This window comes from Cololabis saira, chromosome 22, assembly GCF_033807715.1.
Source record: "Cololabis saira isolate AMF1-May2022 chromosome 22, fColSai1.1, whole genome shotgun sequence".
NCBI lineage: Eukaryota > Metazoa > Chordata > Actinopteri > Beloniformes > Belonidae > Cololabis > Cololabis saira.
In genome coordinates this window covers 23,445,056-23,466,364 of record NC_084608.1, presented here as the reverse complement: position 1 = coordinate 23,466,364, position 21,309 = coordinate 23,445,056, and the positions used below count along the sequence as shown (strand labels likewise).

General features: G+C 40.4%; 1 protein-coding gene across 1 annotated transcript in view; it reads right to left on the bottom strand.

Annotated features, from left to right (window-relative positions):
• si:dkey-192l18.9 (F-box/LRR-repeat protein 7) overlaps nt 1-21,309 on the bottom strand; it is a 39,852-nt gene that overhangs the window by 11,709 nt on the left and 6,834 nt on the right. Inside the window, exon 2 of the mRNA XM_061713412.1 lies at nt 19,688-19,777. Coding sequence (XP_061569396.1) covers nt 19,688-19,777 — 90 coding nt within the window. The remainder of the gene's footprint in view (nt 1-19,687; nt 19,778-21,309) is intronic.

Here is a 21,309-nt window from a genome sequence, read left to right as displayed (position 1 = left end):
ATTTAAGGCTCAAGACTCCAAACCCAGAACAGGACTAAACTGCATTGTGAGCCAGAGCAGCTCACAATCTCTGGTGTACTTTCCAGTACTTTCCATCTGGCTTTGCCGGATGTCACCTACGATCAGTTTACATTGACCACAACCTGTCGCATGACCAGATGGATGGATCTTTCAGTGAACTTCTGAGTCCAATTTGTGATAATCTATGGTTGCAGCTTGCACTGTGTTGTGTATTATAATGCGTTTATGCTGACGGGAGTACCATAGTTGGGAGACTGAGACATTAACACGGCAACCTCCTGTGTCAGTGGCAACTGAACTTCATTCCACCTACAACGACTTTGCCCAGTTCTTCACAGACAAAATCTAAAATATTAGACAAGTACTTTTTACATCAGCAGCAGGTTCAGGATATGTACAGTATCCGCTGAAAACGGGTTTAAACACCATGACACAGTGTCATCCCGTTAACAGCAAAGACCTGGAGGACATACAGTATTATGTCAACTGAACTCTTGCTGTTTAGGATTTTTCAAAAAGGTCTCAAAGATTTTGGAGTTACACTTGTGAACTTTTCTTTAATGTCAGCTGTGTTCCACTGAAAACAGCTGTAATTAAGCCACTGCTGGAAAAAGGATAGTCTTGAAAAGACACAAATGAACAACTACAGCCCCATCTCAAATCTTCCAAGTAAGATAATTGAAAAAGCAGATTCCAATTACTTAAATGCCTTTTTAACACAAAAATCAACTGCTATGATGTATTCCAGTCAGGTTTTAGACAGCACCACAGCACTGAGACTGACCAAAGTGTTTAATGACACATGCTTGAATACAGATGGTGGAAAATGTCAGTCTTACTGGATCTCAATCCTGCATTTGATACAGTTGACCACAATATTTTACTCAAATGACTGGAGAACTGGGCAGGTCTTTCCAGAACTTTACTAAACTGGTTTAGAACATACTTAGAGAACAGGAAGTACTTTGTGTCAATAGGCAACTTTACATGTGAGCAAACAAGAATGACATGTGGAGTTCCCCAAGGTTCCATCCTGGGACCTCTTCTGTTTAACATCTACATGCTCCCACTGGCACAGATTATAATGAACAACAAAATAAGTTACCATAGCAATGCAGATGACCGCAGATATACATTACAATCTCACTAGGAGACCGAGGCCCTGTACAGGCTCTTGGTAAAAGCATTGAGGAGATTAATGACTGGATGTGCCACAACTTTCTCCCGCTAAACAAAAACAAAACTGAGGTAATTGTCCTTGGAGCCGAAGAGAAACGATCCATGTCACCACAGGGCTTCAATCTATACACGTAAAAACCACCAACCAGGCCAGAAATCTGTTGGTCGTGTTGGACTCAGACCTAAATTTGGAAAAACACATTAAGGCAATAACTAAGTCAGCCTACTATCACCGTGAGAATATATCATGGATAAAAGATCTGTGGGACCTGGAAAAACTAGTCCATGCATTCATCTTTAGTGGACTTGATTACTGTAACAGCATCTTTACAGGTTTACCTAAAAAAAACAAGTTAGACGACTGCAGCTTATTCAGAACACTGTCCTCACTAAGACCAAAAAAGTGGACCACACTGGCTACCTGTTCGTCATAGATACATCTACTATGTGATGATGTTTTCATGTCTCTGTGAAGTACTTTGAATCACCTTGCTGTTTTAATTGTGCTATATAAATACACTTGCCTTACTGGTCTAAATGTTACCCTGAGGTCATGCAGAGCAAACTCTGAATCGATCGGTGGATGTTTCTGGCCAACACTCAGCTGCTTTTGTAAAGAACGTCTGCGTCTGTGACAAATGGACAGCATCCTGTGTGTCATGTGGATTTGTGCGCTGGGACTGACAGCTCGGCAGTGACGCCGTCCTTGCGGTTATCCTGCAGATTTGTATTCCAGATCTTCATCTCCGTTTCCCTCTCAGCCCGACACTGATGACATCCGCAGACCCTCCTCTCGGGAACATGTAATCTGATTCACGGCTACTTTAAAACTGCCTCTCGTGCATCCTAAAGGTTTCATTCATATCCACACAGGTGAAATAAAGAGTGACACTATCACAAAAATGATAATAGAAATATGCAACAAACACTTTTTTAGAGTATAATTGGCATGATGATGGATGATGAGGTTTTGTCATGAGTCAGATTTTTTTGTGGTCTGGCAATAATGAATATTTTAATTACCTGGCCAACACAAGGTTTACTAAATCCAGTTCAACAAATGTGTTGGAGGAAAAAGTGATGAAACCAAGAGTGTAAATTACAGTGAAACCTGAACTGGCCTTTTTGGTCACATGACCCGAGAAAAAGCACATTTCAGCCAGGAAATAAACTCACAGCTGACAATGATTGATCCAGCACACAGGTGGGACAGGTGGGTAAGTGACTCAGAAATTCAACAATTTACCAGAGGAGATTAGTCTGAAACACCCCACCAGATAGATTTTAAGAACATCACTATAACAGTATCTCACACATGTGAAGTTTTTCCAAACACGTTTAACATCAAACTGCAGGAACATGTGGAAATCAGTACGTCTCACGACAAAGAGACCAGTGTAATTTCATATTAGATTTAAAAAGAAAAAAAGTTTTTTTGCCGTGAATCCTGTGGTTTCCCTAAAAAAAAAAAAAAGAAAAAAAAAACCCTCCAAAAGTCTTCCAAAGTCAAAATCAGAGCATCCAAGGGTAGATCACATTTTCCACAAAGTTGTGGGTAGGCATTATATCGACACATTTTTGACTCATTACTTTTGATGGATGAATGAGGCACTGCTTTGCCGTCGAGGTCCAAGGAAATGTGATGAATTCTGAATCCAGTCCATCTAACACTGGCCAACAAGCAACTTCTCGTGTGTGTGATTACATGTGCGGCTAGTCAGAAGAGTGTTTGGATTCTGTAGAAACACTGCTGCTAAGCAGACTTCAGTCTGAAATCTGCGTTCAGACAGCTGCTGGGAGAGGTGTAGGGGGTTCAGCTTCACAGCTGCTTGGCTGCACTGGCTTTTGGATCACTAGCAAATGGATTACTTTAAAGATTTTTAAGTGGTTTCAGTCCATGTTTTCTTGGGTACGCAACGCATGAACGCATGTCCTAAGTTTCTTTCTGTTTTCCTTAGTGTTTGAATCCCTTCTGCTCTTTAGATCTCTGTAAGATGGATCTATTCATGTAGTGATGAAGAGAAATGATACACATTGGAATGGACATAAGAAAATCTGTCTCACGTTACAGACACTTTTTTGAAGGTTACTGAGCAACCACAGAGTTTCAAAATGTTTACTTAGAACTATTTTAACTGTAGATATGCATTAGTTTGAGGATGGTCACACATCCACTTCATCTCAAAAGACTTTTACCAATTTTCCCAGGGTACATTCACCAAATAATAATCAAGAAATCATGTGAAGTCATGGAAAACATCTTTACCGTGCAAAGTTTTTTTTTTTTTTTTTAGTATTTGGAAAACAACAGATGAGAAAAAACTATTAACATCCCCATCCATTTCTGATTTTGACACATTATAATGGCAGGTGTGAACACATGCACTAAGCACTGGCCACATATAAACAGATTTCTCAAGATGCATGTTAATATTGCAAGTTCTGAGCTTGTGATTTTTAGCGTTGCAAACATTTCTATTCCTAAATACAGTAATGAAAGCTGAGCTTAACTTACATTAGCCAACAAAGATGATAAATGCCAAAACTGTTGTGGATGAAGCTGTAACAGTTACCGAGTTCTCATCTCGACGAATACATTTGCGTGACAGGAAAAATATTCTTCACTAATATCCCGTGCATAACGAAACTTGGTAAACGAAATTAAATTAACTTTTGACTTGCAACTTTAAAATTCTGCCATCAAAGAATAAGCTCCGCCGTTATTTCCAGTTGCTACAAAAATCTTAACGACTTAACCGAGGGTGTTGTGTTTTATATCTCTGTACTTCTGCAAACCTATAATTAACAGAGCAAATACAATGCAGCTGTTAAACTTCTCTTGAAGACAGTATAAGTGCAGCTGTTGGAAGATTCAGTTTGGTTTAGGAAATCAGAGAACAGTGGAACATCTGGTCTTTCCCCTGGACAAAGAACAACCGAGCAGCGGTGAAGTGAAAGAGAATCTCATGAGTTCTGAATGCACATATAGCCACAGCAAGGCATACTTGGCTGAAGTAATTTGCCACTAATACTCCTTCTATGCTGAAACATACCAGTGCTGCAGAAGGATCTTATTAAAGTCAACTTAGCCATACACATCTGGATGGTGCTTTGATAATAGAGGTTTAATGTAAATCAGTGATCACTGAAACGGCGAGATGCTTCAGATGTTTGGAGCTGTACCACCTTAATGACAAAAACCTGATGAAATTTCAAAAAAAAAAAAAGTAGCATGCAAAACCAGCTTTGAGGCATTCTCCAAAGAGAAAAAGAGGGCAAGAGAAAAGTAAAGGGGGAAGATAAATTGGCAAAGGAGTCTGCAGACTTTACCAGAGACGGAGACAAGTGCACAGGCAGGGTCAATCCAGACTTTGACGCAGTTAAGTCATAAACTAAAGCTATAGGGATTCCACTCAGGATCTCGCAGGGCCGTGAAGCTCTGCTAAGACCCCGTCTCGAGCTCGAGGGATTATTACCGCTGCGTCTGGCAGAACAGACCAATGCATTACCTCAATGCCATTAGCCCTGTGACATATTCCCGAGGTCCTCCTTGCCAGGAGTGTGAGGGAATCGGGGATGCTAATTTTCTGCTCATGAGAAAGGAAATGAAATCCAAATCAAATCAATAGGGGTAAAGGTACGCGGAAAGAGGTATCCACCAATAGAAAACAACAAGGAAACAGAGATTTGACTGAAACTAAACCAAAATCACAACTGATTTAGCAGAACTGGATGGTTGCATGCTTCAGTTTTGTTGCAGTTTTTTGTTTTGTTTTGTTTCGATTTTTCGTAAGGAAACATCCGGCAGAGAAAAAGAACTGCGGAGATGAAAAACATCTGGGTCTGTCTCAGGTTTTATTGAATACATGGAAGTTGATATTACTGTACAGTGTGGCTGCATGGCTATCAGCAAAGCCTTCACTACAGGATGGCCTTACGTCACTGCACAGCCTAAAAAACAATGGGGCCTGCTGGTTCCTTCACAATGTGCACACTTGGAAAAGGAAATACACTCCACAACCCCCAAAGCTGCACTACTTTGGGGTAGCAGTTTTTCTCACAGCCTCAAGACTCATTTTAGAAGATTTTCCTGCACTGGATTAGTTGGAATTTTAACATATATTCTGCACAAGCGTTAAGGAGGAGAACACACGCAGACATAATAAGGGACAAAATCTAAAAGCAATGTCCCTCCTTCAGGATTGAGTGCCCCGGTCTGTTCACCACATATTTAGAGACCACAGATGCTACTTTGAACTCCAAGAGTAATCTGGAAAAAAATTGGAAAGACAGAATTGGGAAAGGCAGGGGCAGGATTTGTTTTTCTGTAAAGTTTATTCTTTTTGCCAATGTTGTCTGGGGACGCTAAGAACGGTGACAGCCATGTTTAAAGATTGAGGAAGATAATATGGTTACACATGGCACCCACATTAGGCAGGGATGGAAAATTGATTGCTGGTCCAAATGCTTGATTTAGTTGAGATGAAGAGCAACTGAAATGATGTATTGTGGTCAAAGCAAGAGAACATGGGAAGTGCTGAAACCATTGCGGTTATAAACAACTGACATGAAGAATTCACTTTAAAGGGAAATTGTGCTGATTTTAGTTTTTCTTTTAACATTATTCCGGTAAGTTTGCATGATTCACCAAATTTAATGTTAAAATGTTAAGAAATTCTTTTTTAGGTCTTGTCTCTTCAATAATCTCCCTCATTAGAATACAACTTTCTTTTAATTGGAAAGCTTGTGGAAGGTTGCTGCAGGTCAGCACTGCTGTCCTCGTAGTAGATACTCTTTCAAGGATGTCACGTCATTTCAAATTTTTTTCACATAAACTCCATGAACAACCACGTTACATGGTGTAAGCATCAAACAATGCAGATAATACATTTGTTAACGGCTTTGTTATGACGGGAACACAGTTTCAACAGTATCAAAGAAGCCCCATCCTTGTGAGATTTTGTACTGTGTACTTTGTACCTAGTGCCCTAGGCCTCACCTTTTGCCCCAAAGGGGTGTAGTTGGGCTGTGCGATTAATCGATTTTAAATCTAAATCGGATTTATTAATCAAGACGATGTTAAAAAAAGGAAAATCGGAAAATCGATTTTCCTTTTTTGCAGCTGGCTGTATTACAGACAGAGCTCGTCTAGTCATCTTTGTTTGGTCAAGAAAATGGTAAATGTTGTCACTTTACTAAACTCAAGGAGGATTTACAGTATCTTTCAATTGCACTTCATTCCCAATAGGGAAATTTGTTTGCTATTTTTCTTTAAAAATAAAGATAAAATATTTGAAACAATTTATTCCATTGTCTTTTGTAGTTTTACCAAAAAAATCGAAATCGAAAATCGGGTTTTCAGAGAAAAAAAAAATCGGGATTTTATTTTTGTCCAAAATCGCCCAGCCCTAGGGTGTAGGATGGCCGAGAATGGCCACTATAAATGCAAAGATATTCTTTTTATTGCATAATGATAATAATGAAAATTAGAATGCCTTCAGTGGTGACACAGCGGAGTCAGAAGACCATAACACAGCTACTAATATATAATGTGAGAAGTTCATACTTTTATCTTCAGTTACTGTTTAATCTCAGCTACCAAACTATTAACATATTATTGGGCATAAAACTAAATGGTTTTCATTTAGCAAAGATCACGCCTGCCCAGCCCAACCGTAAAAGAAATACGGCAATAATAAAAATGAGGAAAGTGGTAGATTTTGGACGCGTCTAGGCTGTAGCCTGCTCTCTGTCTGAAGTCGGCCGTATCAGCTTCAGAAGACTCCGCTGGCCTGGAGTAGGAAGCAATGTGTGAAGAATAAAGGATGGATGGATCATTTTTGAGATGTCTTATCTACTGTTTAGAGACTTGTGACTCAATGGGGGAAAAGTCACGGTTAGTTCACACATGAGACCGGTCTGTTCACAGAACATAAATTTATGAATTAAATTGGCTTTGAGTTCTATAAATGTTGGAGTTAAGTGTACATATGAATGCCATAATCAATAATCGTAACACACACTTCATCAAGATGTAATAATTTTTATGAGCTGGCAACTCTTCAGGGAACTTTTAAAAGGGAAAAAATCAAAACATAAATCTGACAAAGAAACTTTTTATAGCTTTTTCCCCCAGTAATTGAATTAGATGATTCATATCCGCTTATCTGCATAGTAAATTTTAAACCAAACCAAGCAGATGATTATATTAGATCAGCATATAACAATAAGGAGGGAGAAAACAGGCTTAAAAAAGTTTAAACTTCTTTTAAAAAGCTTTAAAAAGCTTGGTTGTTTCAACCCTTTTGGTCTTTGAGGTAAGTTGATAAGCTGTAGAATGATTGAACTATCAACACAAAAGATATTGAATCCAAAAAAGAAAGTAAAAAATAAGCATATTGAGATTCCTCAACTAATGCAATTCCAAAACTTTCTCCACATGGCACCATCTACATTTATTTAGCTCCTTAGTATGTTTTGGAGAAAAAAAGAGGTGGCAGCTGACATGCAATCATGTAAATAAATCATGTATATACAGTATTTCTATATCGATATACATATAGATATATATAAGTCTATCTAAGCGATCAATTTCTTATTTTCTGGTGTCATCTCCTCTCAGAAATGGTTAGTATTCCAAAGGGTCGTATCTCCAGCATTTACCCATAATACTTTGTATGAATTACATTACAAGGGTCATCACAAAGGTCAAATATTTGAAAATATAATTTCATAAAATCAATCCATGTCCAAACGTGACAATCGTCTGGGAAGGGTAAAGTTTTATGAGTACACAAAATTCATCATATTTAAAAGATATTGGCGTGTCTGTAAAACACAATATATCCCATCAAGGCTCATCGGAGAACACTATTTAGAGAGAAATATTCCTCCTGTTTACACCATTGCATCTTCAACCACAACTGACACTTCCCTGCTTACGTAATGAAGCAAACCACAAATGAAATGAGGAGAGGGGAAGTCCAATGTGCCAGTTCAGCTGGCCCTCAAATGTGGTCATATTACCACATGAAAGCCCCCCCACAAAAACCCAGGTGGAGCCCAGTAAAACATCTCTCAAAGGCCAAATGTCTTCCATGAAACAAGCATGCTTTAAGCCAAGTGGCGTCATTCCCTAACCCTGTCAAACACGCTGAAAAACATGACCCTGTTGAAGAAAACAACAAAGCAAATGCTTCTTTACTCTCATAAGAGAAGACCGAGCAGTAATCAGAGTTATGAGATGAAGAGATCTGCTCTCTGAGCTGCCTTTCCTTCCCCCTTCCTCCTCCTTCAACCTCAGTAAACTGCTAGCACTTGTTTTTCTTTTCTTTTTTCTTGTTCTTTGCTTTTTTACTCGGGTTTCCTGGCTCGACTAGCGATAGAAAGGAAGGAGGAGGAGCGAGGACAGCTGATGGAGAAAATCTGGCAAAAATAGCAGTGGCATTCTTTTCCTCTCTGTGTTCTTTACAAAGACTATTTCCAAGAAAGATTAGAAGAGAAAACCCAATGATATCCCTTAAAACGGTTGCTACATATTTATTAAACTGCAGGGTGCTGTTTCATGTCGAGCCAAAAACGGCAAAGAGGAAAAGATACAAAATTCAAAAACAACTAACGATGGTATTTTGCCAGTAATATGAGGCAAACACCCCCCCCATAAAACAGATGCCTGCATTTAAACAAGCTTCTCTGAGAATATCTAAAGGAGCCATATGGTAGCAGAGGAAATACATCATTCTCCCTTTTAAATGATAAAAGATGTGACTACAACTCAAGAGGGGGAAGCAACTGAAAGCTGCTCTCTGCAGTAAAAATGTCCCAGTGGCGATGACACCCACAAATACTTCTCTGCAAAGTATTTCCATCTTGGAAGTGCAAAAATCAACAGTCAAACACTATATATCTGCCTGAGTAAACACAAGTAAATAGATCATCGGCATGCGAGGTTAGTTTACAGATGCGAGGAATGCGTTGCCCCTGAGAGGGCAAATAATATCCATTTGTTGGGGACAGGAGTTTTCAGAGCAGCACTATTTAGACCGAACCCTTTCCACCCACTTACTCACACTGGCTGGGTTTAGCCATAAATATTTCTACATTGCAGCATGTCAGTCAACACAGAGATCCCAAATGACACACATGTGCTGAGAAAGAGTTTTACAGTGTTTTCAGAGCGTCTGACTTGTAGTTTGGACAGATGATGTATTCCACAGAAGTTGGACCACACTATCTATCATTACTGATCATTTCAATGGAATCTGTTCTGCTAATGGTGTACAGCTTATTTAAAAAAAATGACATAAACAAAAACATCACATAAACTAGATGGATGGTTTTCTTCTTCCTCAGCATGAAAACAATGAGTTTCGTAACACATGTAAACTTAAAAAACCTCTACAGGAAATGTGTCAACTCGGCTTGTGACCTATGCTGAGGTCAGATGTTGCTCCTGGTGTAAAGTGAGTAAAAGGGAGATCTCTGGGCAGCTCTCATTAGGTTTAGCATCTTTGCCGTGTCCAAAGTGGTCCTATTTTACTGCTTTCATGGGGGTTGAGACTTCTCCCAAGCAGAACTGGGCTCCCAGTGGCTCCCACACATCTCAAACTGAACCGGGGAGGTAGATAGGGATGAGGAAAGACTAATAAAACCTATAAAATACTTTACTGTTTTATTATTCACTATAAGAAAGAAACTCCCTCTGGGCAGGTGTCCTCTCCGAGCTCGGGAGAAGCCTGGGAGCAGCAGGATTTATTTTTTTATCTTGATTGTTTCTGACTGTGACAAAGCTACACCACAGTTGCCTGTATTCTCCACTTTTGTTCTACTTCCCCTTTCAACTGCTGATATTTTTCAAGCTTGTTGTGCTCCATCTTTGTGATGTTGTGTAGCTTAGGACTGTTGCACCTACTGGGCTTTTTGCTGGACTTTAAACAGCACAGTCTTTCAGTCTGGATCTAGAAAATCCACATATTTAGATAGATTGATGGATACTTTATTGATCCCAAAGGAAATGTAGGAAATGTAGCCATCATAATCATTCTTTAAGACCCTTTAAAAGTATATCTAATCCTGACATCAGTACTTCTGGGTTGGAATTCAAAATTTGACCCGAAATCTCAGACCCCAACTCTGACTAGCACTTATCATTTTAATCACCAAATTCAAGCTTTGTTTGGATCTGGAGAATAGAATCTATTTAGTCAAAGATATCTTATATTGTTAATTACACGGTCAACCATTTATTTATGTATTTTTTCTGTTACTTCATTGATATACATGGTGTCTCTATCACAGTCTGTGTCGGTTACCACTTTTTCCCAAATGCTAAAGCTGCGAGGAGCAGCAGGCTGAATTAATTCAATTCAAATTTAAGATTCAAAACACTTTATTAATCCCTGAATGCATTGAATTTAATGTCCACTACTGCCATTAAAGTCTTTGCTGAGGTTTATTAAGCTCCTTGAAACAACTCTGACTGAAATGAGACATTCATTTAGACAATTCCTTTATGCCTCAATATGCTTAGATGCAACACTGAACATTTTCCCTTTTGAGTATTCGAATAACTATTATTCTAATGAATACATGTTTTTCAACTTAAATGACCCTTAAATTACAAAATGTGCCCTTTGTGTTGGAAAGACTTGCTGATTTAACATCTTGTCTGGTCATAACCACAACCAATCACTGCTGATCTGATTCTGGCTAGGAATTCTTGCTGTAAGAAGACATTTGTAAAGACATATGGCCTAAATGACATAGTGTATGTGATAAGCACATAGAGAACTGCATATAAATCTTTGCACAGTACACCATTTTACTGCTGCGTCGGAGGTACTATGGAAAGACAGACTGGGCTTTTCCTTGTTGCTGTTATCTTTCTTTCTTTGGTCTCTGTGAGGAAGTCAGCATGTTCATTGTTCCCACCACTTCCCACCTTCCTGGTGCCAACAAACCGGGTAAAAACAACCGACCCCAAAGCATGGATGCGCTTTGACATCAGTTCCCCTGTATTTGCATGTTACATCAATGTTTAAGGCTTTTGCAAAGGACCTAGCTGATACCAAAGTGTCTTTAGTAGTTGCAGCACACAGACCGGACATCTCAGCGTGCTGTCAGTTTAGCCAATACTTTCTGGAGCCGCATTCCTCAGGTACCCTGAATTGAGCTGTTCCAAAGCAAATCCTTGAGGCCCAGACAGGGTCACAGTGTAACCCCTGCTGGGAGATACTCAATTTCATCCCACTGGAAGGATTTACTGTCCAGGACTGGGCCTTTCAGTCTGCACCTAATAAGAAACTTAACTGGGTCAGGCCACCACAGACTTGTCTAAATAATAACTGAAAGCAGAGACACATTGCAAAAAGCCGCCAGATGACTGCCCTGCTCAGTTTGTTTTCAGAACAAGAATGTGTGCAACTTCCTCATGCAGATTTTGTGGGAATACATGATGAATCAGTGAAGGAAAACAGGCAATGGCCTACATTCCACTGGAGGACTGATATCAGGCCTGGATGATAATTCAGTTTTGAGGAGATTGTGACACCTTAAAATTTATGTGATGGAACAGGCCTTTGTTTACAGAAAAATAAATCCCCCCTGGTGAAAACTGGAGTAGTTTATAGCCAATAATGCTCAGGGTCTCAGATTTGGATCCTAGACGCTGAGGCTACTAACACAGACAAATCTACTTTGAAAAGAAACCCAATAGATACATATGAGTGTGTGTGTGTGTGTGTATGTACAGTATATATATATATATATATATATATATATATATATATATTAGGGATGGGCGGTATGGACAAAAAAATGTATCACGATCATTTCTGGCATTTAACCCAATAACGATTAAAGAAATACCAATACAAAAAGTGTCATCAATGGGAATATTTCTTTCTTTCTTTCTTTCTTTCTTTCTTTCTTTCTTTCTTTCTTTCTTTCTTTCTTTCTTTCTTTCTTTCTTTCTTTCTTTCTTTCTTTCTTTCTTTCTTTCTTTCTTTCAGGCTCATTTCTTTCTTCTTTCTTTCTTTCAGGCTCATTTCTTTCTTTCTTTCTTTCTTTCATGCTCATTTCTTTCTTCTTTCTTTCTTTCTTTCTTTCTTTCTTTCTTTCTTTCTTTCAGGCTCATTTCTTTCTTTCTTTCTTTCAGGCTCATTTCTTTCTTCTTTCTTTCTTTCAGACTCATTTCTTTCTTTCTTTTTTTTTTTTTCAGGCTCATTTCTTTCTTTCTTTCTTTCTTTCAGGCTCATTTCCTCAATTTATCGTTTTTACCGTGAGATGACAAATTCTTACCGTGGGGAATTTTTTTGACGGTTTATCGTGAATGGTAAAATATCGCCCATTCCTAATATATATATATATATATATATATATATATATATATATATATATATATATATATATATATATACATATACATACGTTCAAATCCTTTGTTGTCACCAAATCTCTACAGTGGATGAAACATTCATTCTATAGTGACCTACCGGTACTCTATAATTCACCATTAGATGTAGCATGTGACTGGTGTGGCCTCTGTTCTGCTAAATAGTGTGCCACAAGAAAACGTTTCATCATATTGGGATGTCCGACATAGTCTTACAGATAAAAGCGAACTACTCTAAATACATTAGCATAGTGACCTTACTACAGCACGGGAGAGTGCTGGCCCCGTGAATACTCCCAGTGTGTGGTGCAGAAACAGCCCAGACTGTTTCCTGATTAGGTTAGTGGACCAAAGGACTTGGTGGGCAAGAGCTGTGTGATCTGCCACTGTGTGTGAGGATCGAACACGGGTCTGCATGTCTGTGTACATTTGTGTATGTGCATGTGTGTGTGTCTTTCTAAGGAGGGGGATTTGACTGTGGCCGTGGCGGTTCTAGACCATGTAATTACTCCCACTTAGCATGGAGAAAAAATAACAATTTCAGTCATAACACAGTTGGGAATTATGGTTTAGACGGCACTGGCTTTGGCATTTACTCTCCCTGTCTATATATGTCTATCTACGTAGGTTATGCTCCGAGAAGATGTATTGACGGCAATTATGAATTTCCTTAAAATAGTCCGGGATTATGTCCAGAACCCCCCCCCCCCCCCCCCCACAGAATCAAGTGACTCAGCATTTCCAGCAAAGAAGAATGAGGAAAAGCACTGCACACCCACTCATCCACCTCGATCTACATTTAACAAGCCTAATCAGTAAATTAACCTCCCTATAATAACATAATTGACACAGATCTTGCATGCAACCAAAAGAACATGCGAGCCACTGTGAGGATTTGGCCACATGTTTTCTTCCCTCTACTCCTTCTTTTCTCTCTGAGAAACACCTTAACAACCATCATCTGACTGACAGTTATAAACACAAGCTGGAGCTCCTATTTGTTTTCTTGTGGGCAGAACCAAACCACAAGAATACTACATTCACCATGCCAGAGCAAATTTGAGATTGGCGATGACAGTGCATGAGAGGAACGGGGCGACTATACTGTATATGTGTATGAGTGTGCAAAACAGGCCATGAGTCACCGGCCAGCTCAGAGAAACTGCTGAAGAAAGGTGGAGAGACCACAATATTTCTTAAAAGAGTTTTAAAGAAAATGATAAATCAGTGATGCGGAGATTACATCACTGAGTTTTGAGACTTCATTTTCACTTAATGGCTCTTTAAACCCGCAGCATGGTTGCAAGGTGGTTAGCACCTTGCCCTCGCAGCGAGATGGTTGCAGGTTCAAATCTCGGCCTTTTGGAGTGGAGTTTGCATGTTCTCCCTTCCTGTTTCTTCCCAAATAGAAAGAAAATGATCAGTCAGAGACTGAAATTACTTCACTGAGTAGTCTACATGTGGCCAGTGATGGATTGATAACTGATAACAGGATGGATCTCTAAATTTCTCTAAATTTCACCCAAAGAGAGCTGGGACAGACTCCCAAAATGCAAAGCGGTAATGTTATCAGGTGTATTTCAAATTAGGAATAATGTGCTATATGTCAGCACAATTTAACTAATACACACACAATGATGTTTTGAAGGATATTAAAGTTGTTTTAATAAAATTAGCTTTAATACACTTTTACTATTAATACTAGATCAAAATAATTGCATAATTTGTGAATGTTAGAAGAAGCCAACATTGTGGTTAAGCTGAGCATGACTAAACCCACAAAATTTTAACTGTAGGTTTCCCCTCGCAGCCGTATTTCAGGATGCCACTGAATTGTACAGCAGCTTTAAAAGGCCAAATATTTTCGTCAGGACTTGGTGGAGAAAAAAAAAAACTAAAAAAACTAAAAGCAGAATCCTAAATGTCTAAATAAGGCATGGGCCCACTTATGATCCCAACATCTATCGTGGTTTTGCAGACATGCATGATAGTGAGCCATCATTGTGATGTGCATATGTAATGATATGTTAACTAGCCCGTGCTTGGCACCAGTGCTGTGTATACTAACCATGTGGACCTTTTTTAGGGATATTCTGGATTTTTCCCCTCTTTTTTTTCTTTCAGGGGATTGTATAAGGTGCTTATGAGTAGTCAGAGCTTTACCTGAAGAAGACAACAGTCAGCACACTGAGAATTAGGGAGGATTTATGATTGGCGAGCCAAACTAACCCCAGCTCAGAACAAGGCCACCACAGGAATTAAACATCTTTGGATGATTTTTTTTTTTTTGTCCTCTAAAACTGTTTTCACTCATGAACACTGGAAACTTTTAGGAAACTCTCTTGATGGTCTCCATCTGCGGTTGCAGTACACATGTGTACTTCACACAGCAGGAAATTTTCTGCAGGAGATTCTCTCTCAGAGCATAAAATACAGGGGAGTGTCTGTCTACGGCGCCCAGGGGGCAGGGCACCATATAAAAAGTATGCTGTGAAAAAAACTGCCTCAAAGCAGCTCGACAATGGTGGATACGGTTCTTTTGGGTGCTCTTGTGTTGATATCAAAACCACATTTAGTGAGTGGGGGTAAAGCAATGTACAGGTTAACAGAAACTAGGACGAAGCAGCAGTTATTACTCACTTACTTACTGTATGTACACTCCCTCATGGAAAACTAGCTGCTACATGTGCAGATTTTGGCACAGTCTTTTGTATTTCTTTCTGTTTTACCAGGACACTGAATACAAATAATCTCTGCAAAAAGTCAGTGGTGAATTTTATGGTCATTTAAGCCTACATTCTCACCCTCCACCCCTTCAGAACGAGTGCAATCCATAATCTTCCACTCATCTGAGTTGGGGGTGCAGGGGAAACAGCCAGCAAAAAAAAAAACCCTGACGTCCCTCTCTATGTTCACCTCGTCCAGTTCTTCCAAAAGAATACCAGGGGTGAAAGCAGGCCAGAATGGTTTGGAAACACGTTCCAGTAAAAGATTCTGAGACAGAACGTCGTTCCAGTAAGAGAAGGAAGCAGCAGCCTTTCCAAAACCTACATTCAAAGTCAGTCAAAGTAGCACTTTCACAAAAAAACAAACAAAACAAAGAAAAAAACTCACATCTGTCAATGTTGGAGCATCTTAAACAGCACAACGTCTCTTTATTTCCTTTTTTATTAACAGCAGACATCCACTAATGTGATGAATGCTGTGCTCAGCTCTGGAACAGAGAGCTGCACTGAGCTGAGCGAAGATGCAAGTGCCATTCATGCACCCAACACTGAAGTAGAAAAGAAAATGTTGGACTTTGATGAAGCAAGTCCAATAAAGATAATCTGACAGGCTAGAAAGACAATGTTGGAAAAGCTGATTTTGGTGATATTCCACTTTCCTGAGCTGTACATCATGAGTTTAAAGACATACTGACTCATAAAGAGAAAAGCTTTGCTGTGGAAAGAAATCTCCAAACTAGGATTTAACAGATGTATGCCCCTTTTCTTCTTTCACAGAAAAACATTTCCATACTATTCGAACATTTTATTAATCCAAAATGTGCTCAGTTTTGTGAATCTCTGTGCCACTCTCTCTAGAAAAGCTCCCAAACTCATCCTAATTTCAACCTAAAAATAGTTAGTTACACCTGCAGCTCCTGGATGATCCTAAAAGCTCCTCCTCACTGTCATCTATAGATCTAATGCCAAAGCTATTTTTGGTTTCAAGTAGAAAGATACAGCTGCATCTGCAACTCAAAAAAAAAGTACTTGCTGACCCTTTCCTGGAAACATTTTGGTCACCTAGCAACTGGCACTAGGGATGTGACTTGCATGTGTGCAGCCCATTTACTTGTCTGAGTCTGTGTTGTGATCCTCTTGGTAGTTAAAATAAGAGCTAGATTCTCTAGTTTCACGTTCCACGCAAACATATCGTTCATGACCACATTTATGGCGCTTTTATACTAGTACCTACTCAGCGCGACTCGACTCGTCCCGCCTGCACTCGCCTTGCCCTCGTTTCTTTTTAGACACCCAGATCAGAAGTAGGCGGGTTGGAGCGAAGCTGCTGTGACATATTTGATTGTGTGATCTAAACAAGACAACAACACTAAAGATGTAGAACCTGGAGGAGATGATAGATGTGCTGCTTGGTCTGTGGCTTGTGTTCGCGATTAAGTTAAAAAATGAGAGTGAGAGAAGCTTCAAGCGGCGACGCTTTTTTTTTTTGTTTTGTTTGTCTCAGCGCTGCTGAAAAGTCCGTTGGTAGCCGCGAGCAGCTGAGAAGAGACAGAGCTCCTGGTAGATCTTGTCGTTCCTTATCGCCCGTCTACATCCCTTTTTAATTCTCTCCTCAGAGTTGGATCATGAAACAGACTTTTGTGCTGCCATTGCCTGTCGGATAAAACAAAGAAGCCGCGAGTCGCTCTTTCGCTGACGGCCCCGCCCCCCGACCAATCGGTGGCCTGTAGTGTGATGACGTCAGATACAGCCGACTCAGCACGCTTAGAACCTCGGCAGAATAGTTACAGAAAAAGTATCTACTCGGCACGCCTCCACCCGTAGTGGAGAAGCGCAAAACCGGGGTGAGGAGAGTCGAGTCGCGCTGAGTAGGTACTAGTGTAAAAGCGCCATTAGTGACACAAATTGGTACATTTACAATACCTAAACAGCACTAAACAAGTGGGTTGCAAATACATCATCTGCATTAATATTTGGACCAACATAAAAGTTTGGCTAACTATACACACGTTCACTCATGTACAATACAATCTCCACCTACAATAAGAAATGTAGCAACAGATGAACCATATAACCGGTCCAACCCTCACCTATGGTCATTAACTTTGGGTAGTGATTCAAAGGACAAGACTGCGGATAAAAGCGGCTTTAAATGAGTTTCCTCCGCAGGGTGGCTGGACGCTCTCTTAGAGCTAGCGGGAGAAGCTACGTCCCTCGGGAGGAGCTCGGAGTCGAGCCGCTGCTCCTCCACATTGAGAGGAGTCAGCTGAGGTGGCTTGGGCATCTGTACCGGATCCTCCTGGACGCCTCCCTAGGGAGGTGTTCCAGGCATGTCCCTCCTCCCTAGGGAGGTGTTCCAGGCATGTCCCTCCTCCCTAGGGAGGTGTTCCAGGCATGTCCCTCCGGGAGGAGACCCCGGGGAAGACCCAGGACACGCTGGAGAGACTATGACTGCTTTACATGCAGTCAATAACCCTTTTAAAACCCGAATATTGGCAATAACCCGAATTTGCACGGCCATGTAAACACCAATAACCCCTTTGAATAACCCGAATTTGCTCATATTCCGGTTTTTAAAAACCTGAATATGACCCCTGGGTTACTCCTTTTAAAAGCCAAATATCTGGTCATATAAACGCCAAACGGAATATCCCGATCAAACAGAACATGAATTTGTTTTCTGCGCATGCTCTGTTCGCAAGGAATCCTGGTCTTTTGAGTCCGGGAAGTTCTTATAAACACGGAGAAACGCAAGACCACGCCACACTTTTGGAGTGAGCAGGAGGCTAATCACTTCATAAATGTAATGAAGGATATGAACATTTTGGCATTTGTAGAAGGTAGAAAGTAGCGGGATAGCCAGATTTACAAGAAGGTGAGCGAAAAGTTGCACGAAGCAGCACTTGTTTTGAATTTGGATACAGGAAGAGGAAGCGGAAATGACGGGAATTGCGTCATCACGTTCTCCGTGCGTCGCTGGTTTGATCGAGATATCCCAAATGATTAATTACCATGTATACAGGGATAACCCTGTTTGCTCACGCATGTAAACGGAATATTTCGAATGTTTCAGTAACCGGAATATTAGCAATAACCCGAATTTTGACGGCATGTAAACGTAGTCTATGTCTCTCGGCTGGCCTGGGAATGTCTCGGACTCCCCCCGGAAGAGCTGGAGGAAGTTTATGGGGGAAGGAAGTCTGGGCATCTCTGTTGAGACTGCTGCCCCCGCGATAAACGGGTGAAAATGCATGTATGTATGTATGTATGTATGTATGTATGCATGTATGCATGTATGCATGTATGTATGTATGTATGTATGTATGTATGTATGTATGTATGTATGTATGTATGTATGTATGTATGTATGGATGGATGGATGGATGGATGGATGGATGGATGGATGGATGGAACAATATAACTGTGTCAATAATAACATCAATAGAATTTTGTGAAACTTTGTCTTCCTCTAAGTTCTGCAAAGTTTCTAAAGATACTCACTTCATGAAATACAAATTAAACCTTTAAATAGAATCCTCTTGTGTTTTTGTCATAACATTGGTCAATAAGTAACTGTGAAAATTAAAAAAAAAAAAAAACTTTCAGCAAGCAGAGATAGCCTACTTGAGATTTCTGGACATGAGTGTCATTACTGCATCTGGCACACAAACATATACAAACATACAAAATGTACAACAAAAACATTGCACCATCTGATCCAAATTTGAGACAGCCGTTGACACGAGGTCTTAAAAAGCCTTTGCCAGCTGAAAAGAATTTCTGAACCATTACAGTGAGCATACAGTTTACATTCATAACACATACAATCCGGACAAATACATCCCTCCAGACTCTCGGGGTTAGCAGATTGCCTTTGCAGGCAGGAGGATGAAGAGGCAAAACGGGGCCAGAGGGCTTCGTGGAGAGAGAAACAGTGTCCCAGCAGAAGGTGAAGCTCTTCTACTCTATTTACACTCCGTACGCCATCTCCTTCCCCAAGAAAATCCCTCTCCTGCAGCACACGCAGCTCCCTCCCTCCCTGGCAGGACTTGAGCCTGATACAACCACAGTTTAGATAAGCATTCCTCCACAATGAGAAGCCAGAAGTGTGTGTGTTTTTTTTCCTCTCTTCTTCTAAAACAAAGCTCCAGAAATGCCTTTGGTTTCTAGGTTCTGATGGGAGCTGCGAGTTTGTTTTCAATTTAAGCTTATCCCAGGAACACACAGGTTTCTCTCCCAAAAAGGCATTGGTGGGAGGAGGAGGAGGAGGAGGAGGAGGAGGAGGAGGAGGAGGAGGAGGAGGAGGAGGAGGAGGAGGAGGAGGAGGAGGAGGGAGAGCAGTTTGGTTAATGAGCACCAGATGCCTTACCTTCGGTGGTAGCCACATTCTTCGGGGCTTTAGTTGGTGTGTGATCTGTGCTGGAACTTATGTCAGAAGAGATGCTGGAGCTCCCTTTACCTGCAGGGAAGAAAAACAAAAGTCCTTGCACTTTAATGTAACCAGGAAGAGATGACAAACGGACTTTTTGATTCAAGTGTCATCGATTTGATGTCATTTTTACCCCACGGCCTTTGAAAATGAATCTCTCCATTTAAGAAACCACACTTCTTAAGTTTAAACACCGAGGAGTGGCTGTCAGAGATAATCCCGCTCTGATGATGTATTTAATATGGTTAGGAGGTATGAAGTGTAATGAAATATAAAGACCATCACTCTCTGCTTTCGTGACTTTTATGTTCCTCAGCTGGGGATAAATGGCGAGCTTTGGCTCGTGCACAAAGTCTGTGCTGGTTTGTTTGAGTTAGTATCCGTTTTTTGATATTTGGAAGAAGAATAAAGTCTCCTGGAATCCTCCTTCACTTTTCACTTCCACACAGCACGAGTAAGGGAACTTTCTGTAGTCGGATACAAGCATTTAATAAAAGACTACTTCTATCAGCAGCATACTTGGAGGTCGTGGAGTCCGTACAGCCTCACTACTGCCACATCAAAGTCATTTTTATTGAGCTTACATGAATATGAATTTCCAACTCTTTCGTTTATTTCATGGGAATTTGAATTTCCACTTCTATTTAATGACAAGATATGTCTAAATCAAAGGACACATCAGTGTGAATGTGTGCCTCTGTAGCAGGAGTGTAAAAACCTTCACAGCCGTGATGGCTGCAGGCGGCTACAGACGTTGTTTATGGCGTTTCATTCCTCTGTCACATCATGAATGCAGCTCTGCGGCTTTACTGAGAGTAAGTTTGTGCCTTTTACCGAGCACGACGGGCCGGAGAGGTGCTTCCAGCAGTCACGCCCACAGAGACCAGTCACGTAAACAAACCAGTCACTTCGCAAAACTATCTATAAATATGAAACTTGAGAACAGGCAAAAAAATCTAACTTGATGCAATATTCCCCCACATAATATTGCAGAGTGACTTGAAACCAGGGCAGGTCACATGACATGAGCACTAATGATATTTTAAGGTGACATCACAAAGATAATTATAAAAAGCTTGTAGATAACAACATGACAACATTAAAGGTGGTAGAAATCACATGAATGTATGTATGTATTAGGGATGGGCGGTATGGACTAAAAAATGTATCACGATAATTTCTGGCATTTATCCCGATAACGATAAAAATGACGATTAAAAAAAATACCAATTCAACTCCACCTTTGTAACTATAAATCTATCTCGCTCTCAGATCCGCCATGTTTGTTACACAAAAACGTCATCAACGGGAATTTATCTTTCTTTCTTTCTTTCTTTCTTTCTTTCTTTCTTTCTTTCTTTCTTTCTTTCTTTCAGGCTCATTTCCTTCCTTCCTTCCTTCCTTCTTTCCTCCTGCTCTCCTTCCTTCCTCCTTTCCTTGTTTTCTCCCTTCCTTCTCCCCTTTCCTTCCTTCCTTCCTTCCTTCCTTCCTTCCTTCCTTCCTTCCTTCCTTCCTTCCTTCCTTCTCCCCCTTCCTTCCATCCTTCCTTCCTTCCTTCCTTC